This window comes from Capsicum annuum, chromosome 1 (genome assembly GCF_002878395.1).
Source record: "Capsicum annuum cultivar UCD-10X-F1 chromosome 1, UCD10Xv1.1, whole genome shotgun sequence".
In the NCBI taxonomy this organism is placed as follows: Eukaryota; Viridiplantae; Streptophyta; class Magnoliopsida; order Solanales; family Solanaceae; genus Capsicum; species Capsicum annuum.
Window position 1 is genome coordinate 775506 of NC_061111.1, and position 17945 is coordinate 793450.

The 17945-nt window shown below is 36.1% G+C and overlaps 2 protein-coding genes across 2 annotated transcripts; one reads left to right on the forward strand and one right to left on the reverse strand.

Moving 5' to 3' along the window:
• Nucleotides 1-2919: 2919 nt before the first annotated feature.
• Nucleotides 2920-13647, forward strand: LOC107863798 (ORM1-like protein 3). Its single transcript, XM_016709939.2, has 3 exons — nt 2920-3363; nt 9102-9250; nt 13124-13647. Exons 1-3 carry the CDS (start codon nt 3178-3180, stop codon nt 13260-13262), a joined length of 474 nt encoding a protein of 157 aa, XP_016565425.1. The 5' UTR covers nt 2920-3177; the 3' UTR covers nt 13263-13647.
• A 1348-nt stretch (nt 13648-14995) lies between these two features.
• On the reverse strand, nt 14996-17568 carry LOC107863803 (dof zinc finger protein DOF4.6). The gene is made up of 3 exons (XM_016709954.2): nt 17319-17568; nt 16273-16818; nt 14996-15957 (listed from the first exon to the last, which is right to left on the reverse strand). Exons 1-3 carry the CDS (start codon nt 17340-17342, stop codon nt 15664-15666), a joined length of 864 nt encoding a protein of 287 aa, XP_016565440.1. The 5' UTR covers nt 17343-17568; the 3' UTR covers nt 14996-15663.
• Between the last annotated feature and the right edge of the window lie 377 nt (nt 17569-17945).

The following is a 17945-nucleotide window of genomic DNA, read 5'->3' on the forward strand; positions in this document are numbered from 1 at the left end:
TCCCTAACAGATTTTTCTCCGTACCCAGGATCGAATCCTCGATCTCTAATTAAGGATAGTGGGAGGGTTTTGTTTTTCGAGGCGTCGAATGTCGGTTATAATGTAGGCAAAAAGAGCTGGGGGTTGGGGCTCAGTGAAAAAACTGACAATTGACACTGACTTTGTTTACTTTTTTGTTAGGCTTAGGGGACCACTAGTTGAAATGATGATGCTCTTGTAGTGGGGCTAATTATGCCATTTCCAGGCTTTATCATTCTATCACACACACATCATCACTTACCCTCCTCAGAAAAAAAAAATAAAAAAATCTTCACAATTATTGGGCTTTGACCAATTGTCCCATTTGTAAGCACCACGCTTGGGCTTGGTATTGGGCTTTGCTAAGTGAGCATTTTTTGGGGTTTCATAATTAGACTTTGAGCTTGATGAGAGAACAATACAACCGGTAGTGTACGCAGGCGTCAAGAGGTAGAAAGGCTGTTTTTGAAAGACCTAATAGGAGAAGTAGATAGATAATCATTTGTTTTGATTAGAAAGAAATTGAAATATTTCAACGCTCATGCTATTTGAAAGAGCTCAACGTGGAGCTGAGACTTCATAAGCGATCTTGTTAGTTCAATTCATTTCTTGTTCCACACTTGGGCCCTATTTGGCCATGAAACTAATAGTTTTCTAGAGTTGAAGTTGATGTTGTGTTTGATCATGAATATAAACTGAAGTTGTTTTTGAAATTTATATATCATGAAACAAATACTCGATATGTCATGTCTTGTACCTTACAACAACAAACTCATTGTATTCCCACATAGTGGGGTCTGGGAGGGTGAAATGTACGCAGTCCATACCACTACCTCCGGAGAAGTAAAGAGGTTGTTTCTGGTAGACCCTTGGCTCAAGACAAAGAATAATAATTAAAGTCGTAATAATGCATGAAACAAGAAGAAATAGCTGAAATAAGACACCTACAAAGTAATATCTTACACTGACGAACCAAGGCACTCACCACCACTATACCCACCTATATTATAAGCTCCAACCTTTGAACATAGTCCTAAAACTACCAGTTCGGCTGCCTTAAAGCTCTCCTAACTACTGGCTATGACTCCCCCATATGCACTAGCCTTCTAATCTAATTCGCATCCTCCAGATCTTCATATCTAAGCATGATTTCATAAATAGTTTTAGTTGTATATGAAACACAATTACTTAATAAATATACTAGTTTGATGGTCAATTTCCTAAAGTACCAATTATATGTTTTTGAGTGGCTACAAATTAGAAGCAATAAAATATTCATGCTCGACTTTAAATAAGGTGACAAAGGAGTACTAGTTTTTGATTTGCCAACTTTCATAATAATTAATTTTTTTTTCTCACATAAAAATAATTAATTGACCCTACCATTGCTGTACCAAATCAATTTCAATGGTCGTTAGCATCTTTAATTAAGTTAAGCTGTAGCTTAAAGTTTTTGACTATGTCCGTTTCATAGTGTGAAGATTAATTTAAAGATAACTTTAGAAATAGAAAGTTTTTTGATTTGACGGTGATATTACTCTTTCCGTTCATCTTTATTTATTCATGCTACTAATAAAAAATATGTGTTCAATATATTTGTCCAGTTTAACAATCAATGAAGAATTTATCTATTTGTATTCATCTTATCCTTAACTACTAACTACCTCTGTAATACATTTTTTAAAGCATTGAATTTATTATTTAAAAATGATATAATAAAATTATCCTATTATTTATTATCATTTTGAAATATGTTAAATTAATTGCGGGCAAATAAAGATGAACGGAGAAAGAAGAAATATTCTCTAATATTCTCAAAACACACAAAATTATGCTTGACTTTGTAGTTTTGTTTTGTAATATTCTCAAAACGCACAAAATCTTTAATTTTTTAGGTGGTATTATCAAAAAGAAGAAAGAAAAGAACATCGATGATGCGAAGGTTGTTTATATGTGATTCAAATTTGAGCATAAAATCAATAAAAAATGTGACGCGCTAGTCAAAAATACTCGTTCATAATTAGAAATTTTAGATTTGAACCTTAACAAAAAAACCCAATTTGATAATGAGTAGGCCTGTACATAAATACTTGACTTAATATCTATGTGGGTTTTAAAACAAAATAAATGGTATTTTAGAGCAATAAAATGAACAAATAATAGTTTAGTTGAGAAACTCGTGAAAAAAGAGAACATTAAATGTGTCTTTGATCATCAAATCTAAAACTAAAGAAATATATTTTTCTTTTTACTTTCTTTCATGTCAAATTAAAGTATGACAAACAAATTAAAATAAGTGACTAATACTTTCTTTGTTCAATTATACTTGTAGTATTTGGTTTTACAATAACTAATTTGATTAATTTTTAGATTCAAATTTAATCAAGTTAATTTTAATATTTAAACTTAAAATCTAGATATTGAGAAATCATATAAACATTACACTTCATAATTTTAATTTTCTCAAACTCGACAAATTAAATGAACGAAACAGCATCACAGAGTCTCAGGGGATGTTTGGTAGGAGGGATAAGGATAATTAATTTCGAAATTAATTTAAAGGAGGAGCTTATTCTATATTTGGTTGGGACAAAATACATGAAATAACTCATTCAGGATAGTGCCAGAGCCAAAAAGTTCATTAAGTAAGCTCGAAAGTGCACACATGAACTAGCCGAAGGGAGTTCAACATATACATAAAAAATAATTTTAATCGTATATAAATAATGTAATTTTTTACTAAAGGAGGTTAGGATGAACCCCTGGATATATGTTAGATCCGTCACTGTTCGGGACTTTAGTATTTCATGTCTCTGAGGATAAAATAATTAATCTCAAAATTAATATTTCAAACTCATTATGTGAAAATATAATGGGTTTGTTGTTGTTGTTTACTACCCAAACGATCCCTAAGTGGTCCAACCACCAAACCCGTCGTTTCCATATTCGTTTTCATCAATTTATTACTTTTCCACTATTGTTTTCAGTCGCCATTTATATTTTTATTTTTCCAATCATCAAATCAAAATTCAGGCGACTAATAAAATTAAGCTCCCTATATTATCTTCACTATATATATATATATATATGTACGTATATTTCCATACAACATATATATTACTTAGATCTTATTATTGTTATTGAATTAATTGAATTTGGATGGCGAATTTGTATGTAAGGGCTGTTCCGACGACGGATTTGAATCGGAATACGGAGTGGTTTACGTATCCCGGTGTATGGACGACCTATATACTCATATTGTTCTTTTCATGGCTTATTGTTCTCTCCTTATTCGGTTGCTCTCCTGGATTGGCTTGGACCACTGTTCATCTTTCTCATTTTATCGTATGTTATTTATTTGACTCCTTTATTTTCTACTCATTTTAAGGTTTATTATGATATTTTTTGTTTGAATAAATGATTGGTTGATTGAGTTGAGGTGGAAAGTATATGTGTTTGATTTAGTTGAGGTGCACGAAAGCTAGATACCACGATTGTTAAAAAAGGAACAGTATAAGACTAATGAATAAATGATTTAGCTTATTGGGTACTGTGCCATTTGGGGACTTATTGTGTAATTTGTAGTTGATTTAGCTTGGATCATTAAATAAATGACTGGTTGATTGAGTTGAGGTGGCAAGTATACGTGGATTTAGTTGAGGTGCACGAAAGCTGGCCCAGATTCCCGAGACCTCACTTTGTGGGAATATACTGGGTGGGTATGTTTTTGTTATTGCACGAAAGCTAGTCAAGACACTATGGTTGTTAAAAAAGAACAATATAAATGAATAAATGTTTGGTCGATTGGTTGATATCCTTGTGATTACAAGTGTAGTTTGCTTAGTGTTGTCTTGGTTTTGGGTACTGTGCCATTAGGGGAGTTATTCTGTAATTTGTAGTTGATTTAACTTCGATCATTGGGTTTATATTTGTGTTTAAATAAATGATTGGTTGATTGAGTTGAGGTGGCAAGTATATGTGGTGTATTTAGTTGAGGTGCACAAAAGCTGTCTCATATTCCCGAGACCCTACTTTGTGGGAACATACTTGGTGAGTATGTTGTCGGATGAAAGCTGGTCCAGACACCATGGTTGTTAAAAAAGAACAGTATAAGATTCATGGATAAATGATTTAGCTTATTGGGTACTTGCCATTTGGGGACTTATTGCGTAATTCGTAGTTGATTTAGCTTGGATCATTGGGTGTTTGGTTTATATTTGTGTTTAAATAAATGATTGAGTTGAGGTGGCAAGTATATGCGGATTTAGTTGAGGTGCACGAAAGTTGTCTCAAATTCTCGAGACCCCACTTAATGGGAATATACTAGGTGGGTATGTTGTTGTTATTGTACGAAAGCTGGCCCAGACACCATGGTTGTTAAAAAAGAACAATATAAGATTCATGGATAAATGATTTAGCTTATTGGGTACTGTTCCATTTGGGGACTTACTGTGTAATTTGTAGTTGATTTAGCTTGGATCATTTGGGTTTTTGGTTTATATTCAAGTTTAGTTTTCTTTTGATCGGATCATTGGGCTAGCTAGGTTGATTGATATCTTTATGTTTATAAGTTTAGTTTGTTCGTTTTTTTCTAGGTTTTTGGTACTTGGTGTTTGGAGACTTATAGTGCAATTTGTAATTGATTTGAGTTTGGTTTAGCTTGGGACTTGGGTTATTGAGGGTAGGGTTTTGGAATATAGGGACCCTTCAGGGTAAGTCCATTGAGCTGGTGAAGATTTTTAAGAGGAGGAAGATTAATATTGTGTGTGTCCAGGAAACTAAGTGGGTAGGATATAAGGCTAGGGATGTGGATGGGTATAAGCTGTGGTACTCAGGGAGTGACAGGCGTCGGAATGGAGTGGGGATCTTAGTGGATGAAGAGCTTAGAGGGCAGGTGGTGGAGGTTAAGAGGGTCAGTGATAGGCTGATGACGATTAAGTTGTTCATTGGGGGGTTTACACTGCATGTGTGTAGTGTTTATGCGCCGCAGGTGGGCTTGGAGGAGGGGGTGAAAGCAAGGTTTTGGGAGGCGTTAGACAAGATGGTGAAAAGCGTGCCTAGTTCGGAGAAGATTGTTATAGCAGGGGACTTCAATGGGCACATTGGGATTTTGCCGGGAGGTTATGACGATGTGCATGGAGGTTTTGGTTTCGGTGATAGAAATGATGAGGGGGCTCTGTTGGATTTTGCGAGGGTCTTTGGGCTGGTGGTGGTGAATTCGAGCTTCCTGAAGGAGGATCACCTGATTACCTTCCGAAGCGCGATAGCCAAGACTCAGATTGACTTTCTGCTGCTTAGGAAGGGGGATAGGGTCTTATGTAAGGACTGTAAAGTCATTCCGAATGAGCATCTTTCGACTCAGCACAGGCTTATGGTGATGGACTTGATTATCAAGAAGAGCAAGATGAGAAGGGCCGGGGAGGGTCGGCCTAGAATTAGCTGGGGTGGCTTGACGCCAGTTAGTGCACTGGAGATAGAGGAGAAAGTGGCGGGAATGGGGGTATGGGAGTGTAGTGGGGACGTGGATGTTACGTGGGGTAGGGTTTCCAGTTGCATCACGGAGTCGGCTAGAGAAGTGTTGGGTGTTTCGAGGGGGCGGACAGGACGACATAAGGGGGATTGGTGGTGGAATGAAGAAGTCAAGAAGAAAGTGGAGATTAAGAAGGGGGGCGTATGTTAAGCTGATTGAGAGTAAAGATGCAGAGGAGAAGCGGGTGAATAGGGAGGTCTACAAAGTAGCTAGGAAAGAGGCTAAGCTAGCAGTTACGGTTGCTAAGACAGCAGCGTTTGAGAGCTTGTATGCGGGGTTAGAGGAGAAAGGCGGGGAAAAGAGGTTGTATAGGCTTGCTAAGGCTAGGTAGTGGAAGGGTCGGGACTTCGACCAAGTAAAGTGCATTAAGGGGGAGGATGGTAGAGTTTTGGTGGAAGATAGCCACATTAAGAAGAGATGGCAGGAGTATTTTCATAGGCTCTTGAACGAGGAGGGAGTCAAAGAGATTGGGTTAGGGGAGTTGGAGCACTCGGAAGAGAGACGTGATTTCAATTATTGTAGATGTTTTAAGGTTGAGGAGGTCAGAGAGGCTATTCGTAGGATGCGGAGAGGGAGGGGGCTTGACGAGATTTCGGTGGATTTTTGGAAGTTTATAGGTGGGGCAGGTTTAAGGTGGTTGACTGATTTGTTTAATGACATTTTCAAGACGGTGAGAATGCCTGAGGCTTGGAGGTGGAGTACGATGATTCCGTTATATAAAAACAAAGGTGACATTCAGAGTTGCACCAACTATGGGGGTATCAAGCTGTTGAGTCATACTATGAAGATTTGAGAGAGGATGGTTGAGCGGAGATTGAGGAGGATTGTGTCCATTTCGGAGAACCAGTTTGGTTTTATGCCTGATCGCTCGACGACAGAGGCAATCCACCTGGTGAGGAGATTGGTGGAGCAGTATAGGAAAAGGAAGAGGGATTTGCATATGGTGTTCATTGACCTGGAGGTGTATGACAAAGTTTCTAGGGAGGTGCTTTGGAGATGGTTAGAGGCTAGAGGGGTTCGGTGGCGTACGTCAGAGCTATTAAGGACATGTACGATGGAGGAAAGACTCGGGTGAGAACGGCGGGAGGGGTCTCAGAGCATTTTACGGTCGAGACAGGGTTGCATCAGGGTTTGAATCTTAGTCCGTTCCTGTTTGCGTTGGTGATGGACGTGTTGACGCGGAGTATTCAAGGGGAGGTGCCGTGGTGTATGTTGTTTGCGGACGATGTAGTGCTGATTGATGAGACGTGGGTGTGTGTGAATGAAAAATTGGAGGTTTGGAGGCAAACCCTTGAATCTAAGGGGTTTAGGTTGAGTAGGTCTAAGACGGAGTATATGGAGTACAAGTTTAGTGTCTTAAGGCAGGAGGACAATATTGCGGTGAGGTTGGATTCTCAGGATGTTTGTAAGAGGGATAGTTTTAAGTATCTTGGGTTTATGATTCAGGAGAATGACGAGATTGATGAGGATGTCTCTAACCGTATTGGAGATGGTTGGATGAAGTAGAGGCGCGCCTTGGGAGTGTTGTGCGATAAGAAGGTGCCACTTAAGCTTAAAGACAAATTCTATAGAGTGGCAGTCCGTCCAGCTATGCTATATGGAGCAGAGTGTTGGTCAGTCAAGAACTCCCACATTCAAAGGGTGAAGGTGGCAGAAATGAGAATGTTGCATTGGATGTGTGGACTTACTAGAGGGGATAAAGTTAGGAATGAGACTGTTCGAGGGAAGGTGGGAGTGGCTTCGGTGGAGGACAAGATGCGGGAAGGAAGGTTGAGATGGTTTGGGCAGGTGATGAGGAGGGGCACGGATGCCCCAATTCGTAGGTGTGAGAGGCTCGCATTGGATGACTTCAAGAGGAGGAGAGGTAGGCCGAAGAAATACTGGAGGGAAGTGATTAGACATGACAGGGAGCAGCTTCAGTTTACTGAGGACATAACCCTAGATAGGAAGGTGTGGAGGTCGCGGATAAGGGTAGAAGGCTAGATTGTGTGCGTAGGTTGTAGCTAGTTAGAAGAGCTCATGTATAGCTGGGTTAGTAATCCTAGGACTGTGTCCATAGGTAGGAGCCCCTAGTCAGGAGGGTCTGGGTGTGGCGGATGTCTTTGGTCTGTGTGTGTATGTTACTGCTAGGTGGGGGTCGTATTCCAGATGTCCTATGGCTTACCTCTTATCTCATATTGCGCTTATCTACCTTATTTTCGTATTGCTCTGATTTCTATTTTATTATGTCTTATTCCTTTTATGTTATGCCATTCATCATGCTTCATGTTTCATTACGCTCCTATATACTATTCTCTATCTTGAGCCGGGGGTCTATCGGTAACAGCCTCTCTACTTCTTTGGAGGTAGCGGTATGGACTGCGTACATTTTACCCTCCCCAGACCCCACTTTTGTGGGAATATACTGGGTGTGTTGTTGTTGTTGTTCAATTTGGAAGGGGAGCCTTGGAGTAACCGGTAAAGTTGTTGTCATGTGACCAGGAGGTCACAAGTTCAAGCCTTGGAAACAACCCCTTGTAGAAATGTAAGGTGAGGCTGCGTACAATAGATCTTTGTGATCGGGCCCTTCCCCGGACCCTGCGCATAGCGGGAGCTTAGTGCACCGGGCTGCCCTTTGGTTTATGTTCAATTTGGATATCAGAGATTATTGTGGAAGTAGCTAGAGATGTTGCAAAGAAGTTATTTTAGTATTAGTCTTGATTCGTAAATGTAGTGGAAAATGATACTATTTTGTGATTGACATAGTTGATTGATTGGTTGATTTGATTCTTGGGTAGATGATAGCTCAAGTGTATTAAAAGCTATGGTCTTTTAGTGTCCTGTATATTTGGTTTTTGCAATCGACTTCCATAGAAATTATTGCTACAATCTCAGATTGGTTGAGGGCATGGAGTTCATGGACTGTAATCTCTTTTAGTGTTGGGGATTTTTTGCCATGTGAACTCCCTTTGGGATTGAGATTGCCGAAGGTTCGTTTCATTAAATGGTATAAGAACCTGACCCATCCATGATATTGTGTTTATCAATAGTATCAGAACCGGATCCATCCATGATATTGTGTTTATCGGTGCTGAGTCTTGCCGGGGAGGAGGGGTGGTTGGAACAGGGGGATGGGTGTTTGATTCCCATATTGGTCGACATCTCCATGTTATTGTGTCCTTTTTTGCGTCTTTGATATTATTCGTGCTATGCTTTGCCTGTCTCATGTGTTTATTAGCAAATAACTATCACTGTTTACCTAAGATATATGCCTTGAATAATGTTTGTATGCGTTATTCTTAGGCATGTCAAAGTCTAGTTGATGATATTTACCTTCTTCTCTTTGGTTTCAATTTTTTGATGGTTTGTTTTTGTCCTTTATCTGGTGTTATAGCATGGGAGGAACCTTGTTATATACCTACTCTAGATTTTATCTCTTTGTGACAGACTCTGCCTTCTCTTTTTATCTGCATTTCATTATCAGTAATTTCCATTTGAAGAAGGGATGCAGTTGTACATACTCCAAATTTTCGGTGTCTTTACAAATGCCTTTGCATTATCTATTTATCTTCAGGTCACATACCAATGTTTTCACTGGAAGAAGGGAACACCGTTTGCTGATGACCAAGGTATCTACAATAGGTTGACTTGGTGGGAGCAGATAGATAGTGGGAAGCAGCTTACACGCAATAGGAAGTTTCTTACTGTTGTCCCTGTGGTGCTGTAAGTAGTTAATTTCTGCAAGTTAATTGCTATTTACATTTTTAATGGTTTGAACTTTGAAGCTAAGTTGCGCGGACTCTTCACCCTCGATGCTGCACGCCTGCACCCGTGTCGAATTCTTCAAAAATACACAATTTTTGTCGAATCCGACGCGCACCTATTGACATTTTTGACGAGTCCGAGCAACATAGCTTTGAAGTATGAACACCGTTATGCTTGCAATTGTAGTTGACGTGTGTATGAGCTCTCCAACTGACTTGGAAAAACCTTCTAAATTCTACCATGATGCACTTTACAATAGAGTTTCTGATCATGGTAGGGTACCATATATTGGAAGGGGTAATGGTCTTAAGCTATGATTTTGCAAGTTTGATTAACCAAAACTTCCATTGTTCATTTTATACAACATTATTCCTATTTGGGAAGTTTACAATTATCGGGCCAAGAAGTCAGAAAATGGAGTGTAGTAGCTAGCCAGACAGATTAAGCATCTGAGCTTATGGAACCGTTGATCATGTAGCATTGAATAAAAGCAACATGGAATATGCACAAATTTATGTTATGAGCATTACATTTATGCATAACTTCCATGGTTAATGATATTAGTCAAAGTGTTAATTACATAAGCTTGATTGCTCTATTTTAAAGCTAGTTTGTGGGAATTCCTTAATTAAAAAAAAAAAAAGCAAGTTTGTGGGAACTGCCGTTGCACTAGCATAACTAAACTTTGACTTTTAGGAAAGGCCAAAAGACCAAGGGGATCATTCAGAAGGGGTTGGGTATTTATTAAGAGTAAAAAAATATGTATGATATAATTCTTACATAATTACATGCTGTAATGGAAGCAATTTACAACTTATTTGTAATAGGTAAAATTCCGATTGTTGTGAAAGTTACTGAATGAATCTATTTCATTCTAATTCGATCTAGGTTCTTCAACAAAGCATCACCGCAACCCTAGCAAATTAATAAAATCTATTACTACTGAAAAACTTATGGAGGAATCGCTATTGAAGATATTACCCTCAATAAGTGGAAAGGGTGTTGGACAAAGAGAGGGCAGCTCAAGTGGAAAGCTCTGTCCACCTCAGCCTTGTGGTTGTAGGTCCAAGTCTCCATGTTACCATATCAAAGGAAAAAGATAAGAGTGTATAAAATATCTGATTAAATCTTACATTTTTTTTTTTGGGGGTGGGGGTGGGGGGGGGACACTCTCTTAGTGGAAGGTAGGTTTCACAGTCTCCTAGAGTATTGCGTGACAAATGAAGAATTAACACATAGAATATGATGACTGAAATGGTGGAGTGATGTATGATAGGAGGAGATTTAACAAGTTGAAGGCCAAAATCTATAAAATGGTTGTGCTTATCCAAGATGGATGTTGTCGTTGAAATCTCTCTTTGAATCTATGCGAATTAGCCAAAAATGGAATCAAATGTTTTGTATGAGCGATGCCAATTAATTGGAATTGAGGCTAACTGTTCTTAAAGTGTTAATGTCCATGTATGGGTAAGTGCAAAATTAGAAATCTCTCGTTCTAGAGAACCCCTGATTTGCATCAATAGAGCAGAATTGATAGTAAGTGTTTCATTAGCCGACTCTGTCTAGTTTAAGATTGATGCGTAGTTGATTTATATACCCTAATCGTAGTATAGTTTAGCAGAAAGTAGGTCCCATTTAACTTCAAGACCTACACAGGACATGATAAATCTCCATTTAACTTCAAGACCTACACAGGACATGATAAATCTCTTGACACTAGTAGAAAGTGTTAGGCTGTTGGCATATTTGAAGCAGAACTGCAGAAGGTATCTGGATATGCCATGGTTGAATGACTGCCAGGTTTCACAAGTAATTATTGAGGGTGCACAGCTATTTAGCCACTAATGAACTTCTCCCTGAGGTGAATATATAACTGTTTTGAGTTCCTCATTAGTGCTTATAACATCTGATTTGTTGAGAACCCAAACGGTCCACGTGAAATGGACAAATTTTCCCTCTGAAAGCAATATGTGAAAAATTTTCATTTGATGAAAGTTAGCATTCAGTGGACCTATGACCCAAAAGAAAAAAGAAATGACTATGAGCTTCTGATGAGAGTTATGAGACAATAATTATGATTTGTTTTGTAATTGTTGGTAGTAGCTATCCTAAAGGTTTTAGAAGTTAATAATAAGTTATACCATTGACCCTGGAAAAATTACTTAAATTGCGGAATTGAAGGAGGAAACTCATTGTTTTGTTTTTCTAAAGTCACAATCTTTGCTCTTCGAGAAAGTAGTCTCTGGAGTAACAGGGTCGGGTCCTAGTAATGGTTTGAGTTTTTGAATGATTATAAAGGAAAAAAAGGGCCACATAATAAAGCTTTTGAAAGCGTTGCAAATTAATTTCCACCTATCATATGACTACTTTTTTCAATATTTCAATTAGAAAAAGTTCTGTTTATTCATTAGAAAAGTTCATTATGCATTCTTCATTTTACAATATGTATTGTTGCTTAGGAAACTCTCAAGTTCTCAGTGAATTGGAGCTTTTGGAAAAAAAGCTCATTTAGTCTGACTGCTAATGATATGGAACTTGTGTTCATAGTGTTACTTATGTTTGTGGTTAGTCTGCTACAGCTAACTAACTCGGGAGCTGCACCAGGAAATATGTGCCTTTTGGTTTAATAAAAAGAAAGGCTATGTACTTTTTTGGTACTTAATCTTTGTCAGTGAAGCAAGTTTCACAAGGTAGTTGAATTGTATGCAAAATAATTCTTGTAGAGAGTTCAATTCTTGAAATAGAAATGGTAACGGAAAATGTTGAAAGAGCATTCAACGAAATATGCCCCTTTTTTCTCATAGAAGTAGCAAAATAATGGAACACTCCATTTATGCTATATGGGATTATGCACACTTGTTTACATTTCTGCATTTTGAGAATTTGTCTTGGATTATGAAGTGCAATATGAAATGTCAAATTCAGTATTGATTCATAAATATGTTCCAAGACTAAGAAAATATCATGTTATAGGCAAAGCATGTTATAGTTGCGTTTAGATTTTTATTTTTTTTAAAAGCGTGTCGGTGAAGTCTGTTCTGTGTATCTTTCTTTAACAAATTTCTGGCTGTGCTTTGGGAGATGGGGTTTCTTACCCTCATTTAAGAGGGGTTCGTCAGAATAAGCTTTATAGGGTTGGATGGGAAGGGAGGAAGTCTGTACATGCTCAGCTTGGTTTGAGCTAGTGGGTTCTTTTGGGTGGAGGGATAGGGGCGTTGTGGTTGACATATTTATTGCTTCCCTATTCTGGAAGTATGTATATCGAAAGTATTTTGCTGCATTTGCTTCTTTTCATCCATTGCATCCTTTCATTCAAAACTTTTAATGATAAGGTACTCCTAATTGAACAATTCTGTGTCATATTAATGACACACTAGCTTATATGCTTGAAAAAGGAATTATTGAAGGCTAGCTGAGAATAGTGGTGTTCTTACTGTACCAAGAACCAACTATTATTGCAACTTTAACATTAATGATGTGCTAGCCTGCTAGGACATTGATTTGTTTTCCATTCGTCTTTCCTGTGCCACCAGCTACCCGACGATCCTCTTTTTTCTTTCCCCCTATAGAAAAAAAAAAGGGCAGCCCGGTGCACTAAAGCTCCCCCTATGCGCACGGTCTGGGGAAGGGCCCCACCACAAGGGTGTATTGTACGCAGCCTTACCTTACATCTCTGTCAGAGGCTGTTTCCAAGGCTTGAACCCGTTACCTGCTGCCCAAAGGACTCTTTATTCTAATTGATTTCTCTCGTCGCTGTATGTTTGCCCAACTTATTAGCCCCCTTTTACGATGCCTTCACAGTTGCGCTCTCATACTTGTTTCTTCTCGCAGGTACTTGATAGCCTCGCATACAACAGATTATCAACACCCAATGTTGTTCTTCAACACAATCGCGGTTTTTATACTGGTCGTTGCCAAGTTTCCTCATATGCACAAGGTTCGTATTTTCGGGATAAATGCAGATCAATGAGCTTTGGGTTCCAACTGAATACATACCACAGTAAAAGAAAAAGTAGTACTAGTTGATTTGCTTTATTTAAGCATCACGACTAAAACTGGGATGCCCCTCTACAGATGCCAAAACTGGAAAGGGTCATCATTATTTTGTAAAAGAAATCAGCCTGTTATCTCTTTGTGGATATTCATTTTTTGTAACAACTGTTTGTATGAGAATAACTCAATATTCTTGAACCAAAACAATGGTTCATGAGTTTTGCTAATGTCGATGAACCTACCTACTAACCTACGAACGTAGAAATGGAGAGCAATTTGAAGAACGACTCCTAATCGAATTGTTTGGGATTTCGTCTTATCAAAAGGTGAAGATTATAAACCAAGATATGTCAGTTAATAAACATTTGTGTCTTATGTATGCCAAAATCATTCAAAAGACTTGTAAATCTTGCAACGTAACTTATGTATTGTAATTCTCTAAATGTCATTTTCAAAATAACAGAAAATGTTCCAAAACTCCTGAAAAGTGATTATTGAATTCTGTTGCTCATTGATTACGTTTCTGTTGTTTATATATATACATTGACCGTCGTTCTTACTAATCAAATGATTTATTTTGTTGTTTGTAACATCTGGGAAGTCAGTTCATTAGCTAATGAAGAGAAGACTGTCTAAATATATACGAAGCTGTTGTCACTCAACAATTGAAGTTTCTCACTTACTTTACGTAGAAATTTCTATAGGTGTATTTGAAAAAGAATTATTATCCACTTTAAACTTTTCTTATCTCCTTAAAATAATTAGTCGATTTTAACTTGTTTGGGATTGAAGTATTATTATCAATCATTCAAAACACTGGAAAATGTAATGAATTTTTTTGCAAAAGATTATACTATATTCATTCATCATATTAAATGTGATTATTCCTTTGCACGAATTCCAGGGGGAATGTTTGTGGACCCCACATTATGACCAAAAAATTAAACATTGTCAGATTTTTTTCATATTTTATTTCTTATAAGAAATTTAATAATAATAAAAGAACATGCGCTTTGACTACAATTATCATTTGGCCAGCTTTTCTTCATTAGTGCTATTATGTATGCAATAAAAAAAGGAGGGAAAAAAATAATTTTTGTAAAAAATTATACTATTCATATAAGTTTAAAATTATTTTTAATGTATATATAGTGAACGTTGAACCTTCTTCGATTAATTTTTTTATTCATATTTTTGGATTTTGAACCTCCTTAGTTAAGATGTTGGCTCCGCCACTATTTGTAGCATGTAAATAAATGTATGTATATGTATATGTATATAGCGAAAAGCCTATGAAGAATTTAAAATAAGTTTTTATTTTCGTGTCTTTCGAATTAAGCTTTCGTCAGTAGAACCGCTGAAGAATCAGCTGAGAAGCTTTTGAATCTATTCCGAAATCACTTTAGAATTCGGTTGATATTCCAAAATCCTGAATCAAGGTGATTATAAACTCGGATTGCCTGCCTCTCTAGTTAGAGAGAGAGAGGAGAGGAGAGGGGGTTCGAAATTTGTGAGTTTTGAATTCTAAATTTAATTTATTTATATATATTAGACTTTTTAACAAATGAACATAATTTTGACTCAAAATTAGTGCTACACAGCCATTTGAAGGGAATCAGAATCTGACAACCCTAAAAACTTTCTTGGGAAAGGTGTAATATAAGCATATAAACAATGTTTATATTCATAAATTAGGCTGCAAAAATGCACTTGCACAAGTAGCTCAAAATAAATTAATTAAAGTACCAAGTCACACAAATCTCAATACAAAAAACTTGAAGATCATACATTATAATACTACATTTATATTCCAATAACACAGATCAATTAACTCTAATGAAATCTCTTTGCCTCATTACATTGTGCCCTCCAAAAAATTTGGGCTTAATTTCTTCTTCCATATAATATTTTCTTCACAATATCCCAAGTCATATATATAAATAAGCTCATGATGAAGCAAATTAAACCTAAAATAAGCTTCACATAACTTCCCACCAGCTAATATAATTCAAATTAAAATAAATTAAAACTAAAAAAATGAAGAAAAGATCAAGGAGAAATGAGAATTCCTTTCATCCTATTGAGTTAGTTTTTGAAGAAATTAAATCCAACCAAACCACCCCACCAATAAAATACAGTACCACAAAATCACAAAAAAAAAAATCCCAAAAACCAAAATCACTGTTCCCTTCTCACTTTCCTACCCCCCAGTATTATCGGCGAGAGTCTCTCTACCGTCACACAATAAATGTATGTTCGATTCTCACTTTCCTAATCCCCCAGTATGATCGTAATATACTTTATTTTATTTTTTCTAAAAAAGAAAAAAAAAAAAAAAACCTTAATAAATTATATAATAAGATATATACTATATATTTTTACCAAGATCCTCCTCCTCCTCCTCCTAACATGCCATTCCAATATCCATTATTAGTAGATTGATCTCGAACATGATCACTTGCATTTGACACTTGCTTTAGACCTACAAAAGGAAAGAAAAACCCATAGCCACTACGAACATTATTATTTCCAAGTCCATGATGATCCAAAGAGAAATTTAGGGATGGCAACTGCGAAAATGCAGGTGAACTCGGCTCAGAGGGAGGAGGCAATGTAGAAATATTATTCGTGCTATTGTTGTTGTCCTTGTTACCACCATCGTAATTTGCTACCTGTTGATTTCAAGCAGAAATCAGACTAGTAGTTCTGAACGTATAACATAACATAACATGAAAAATAGTTAGTATAACTTTACTTAAACATGTATGTTATGTTAACGTGTACACTTACACACATAAATGTACCATAGAGAATCTACAATTTTACAAATTAAAGCAAACTAGAAATCAGATAACATAACATTGAAAAATAGTTGTAACTTTGCTAAAACATGTTGTTCTGTTAACTTACACATATAAATGTACCATAGAGAATCTACGAGTTTTACAAATTAAAACAAAATTCAACACATTAACCTATAACGATACCTGAATTAGCTCAGTGATAGTCTTGAAATCAGATGAAAATCCCAAATTGAGATCTTGGCTTCCTTCATGGATGATCTTTCTAGGGTTTTGATCATGATGATGTTGAGGTAGTACTGTAGAATTATCAGGTCGATTTCCAAAATGCCTTTCTGGATATTCCTCAATATCGTGTTGTATTAGTGGAGGCACAATCAAATCAGGAAGTTTTTTCATCAAAGGATTATTTATTACAACATGATTAATATTTGAATTATTATTATTATTATTATTATTAGAAGATGAAGATTTCTTGTTTTTTCTTGAACCACCACCAACAGGAATGTTTCTTAGAGATCCACCTTCAGTCCAATATCTTCTACATGTCTTGCAAAAATACCTTGGTTGAGATAGACTATAGTTGTTATAATAACAAAACTTTGTATTTGTTGAATTGCACCTTGGACAATTCACAACTTGGTCCTTTTGTGGCCTAACTAATTTCCTTTCAACACAATTATTAGGTTTTGATGAACCTATTATCTCTTCCATTGGCTTCACCACTATCTCCTACAAATATCAACAAGAGAAATTAAAAATAATCAACAACATTAATAAATTCTAATATTTATAATTTCAAAAGCATAACGCTTTAGTTTAAATCTTATCTAAGCTACATAAGCTCTATGAAGATTTTCAGATGACTACTTTAATTTGTACTTTATACTTGTATAACAAATTTGATCTTTTCTCACTTTCTCAACTTTTTTCACAATCATATTTAATTTATATAACAAAAAAGTAAAAAAGAAGAGTGGAAACAAGAGAAAAAAAGATAAAAAGAGTGGTACCTATATATATGATGATGAAAATAATTCATGGAAATTAAAGTAAAAGTAGAGAAATTAAACTATGCATCTTTCTCAAAAGTAATGCAAATTTCTATAGCTATAAAGTTTTTTTAAAAAAAAACTCTACACCCAATAAATTTTATAAAAGCAAGAATTCATGAGATCAAGAAAAATAAAAACTTCATATCTATGAAAAAAAAAAGTTGTCTAGTATAATACCTGAGGCCAGTTAGCAGTATCCATGGTTGATGATGATGAAGAAGTAGAAAGAAGAAGCAAATTAAAGGTAGAATTAATTAATTTTTATTTATTTTTTTGAGTGAAAACGAAAAAAGAACAGCTTTATGAGCAAGTGGTTTTAAAAGGAGAAAAAAGGAATGTTTGAGAGGGTTTGTGGATGATGTATATTGTGTGTGCTTTATGGTTGTGTGGGGAAAGAGAGAGAACGAAAGAATGAATAAAATGAGAAAAAAAAATTCTATAACTTATTGACTATATGTGTATAGATCGCAGTGGTGGAATTAGTTCTATCTTTAATCAGAGGTCTCAGATTCAAGTCTTGGGTATAAAGAAAATCCTATTGGGAGCGCTACCTCCATAATCATTCCTGTAATGCACCATCTAAATTAATCAAAGTTTCAAAAAGAATATCAAATATTGACTTAAAAAAAATATATATGTGTATAGTAATAATGGTGATAGTAGTATTTTGTTTTAATAATTTGTTAGTGGAAGAATACATGTCTTTGCAGAAATAATACAAAATAAATATGATGGTGGAGTTATCTTTTTTGACTAAAGAGGAGCCTGTCATTAAGTCAAATTGGTCTCATTTTAATAATTTTT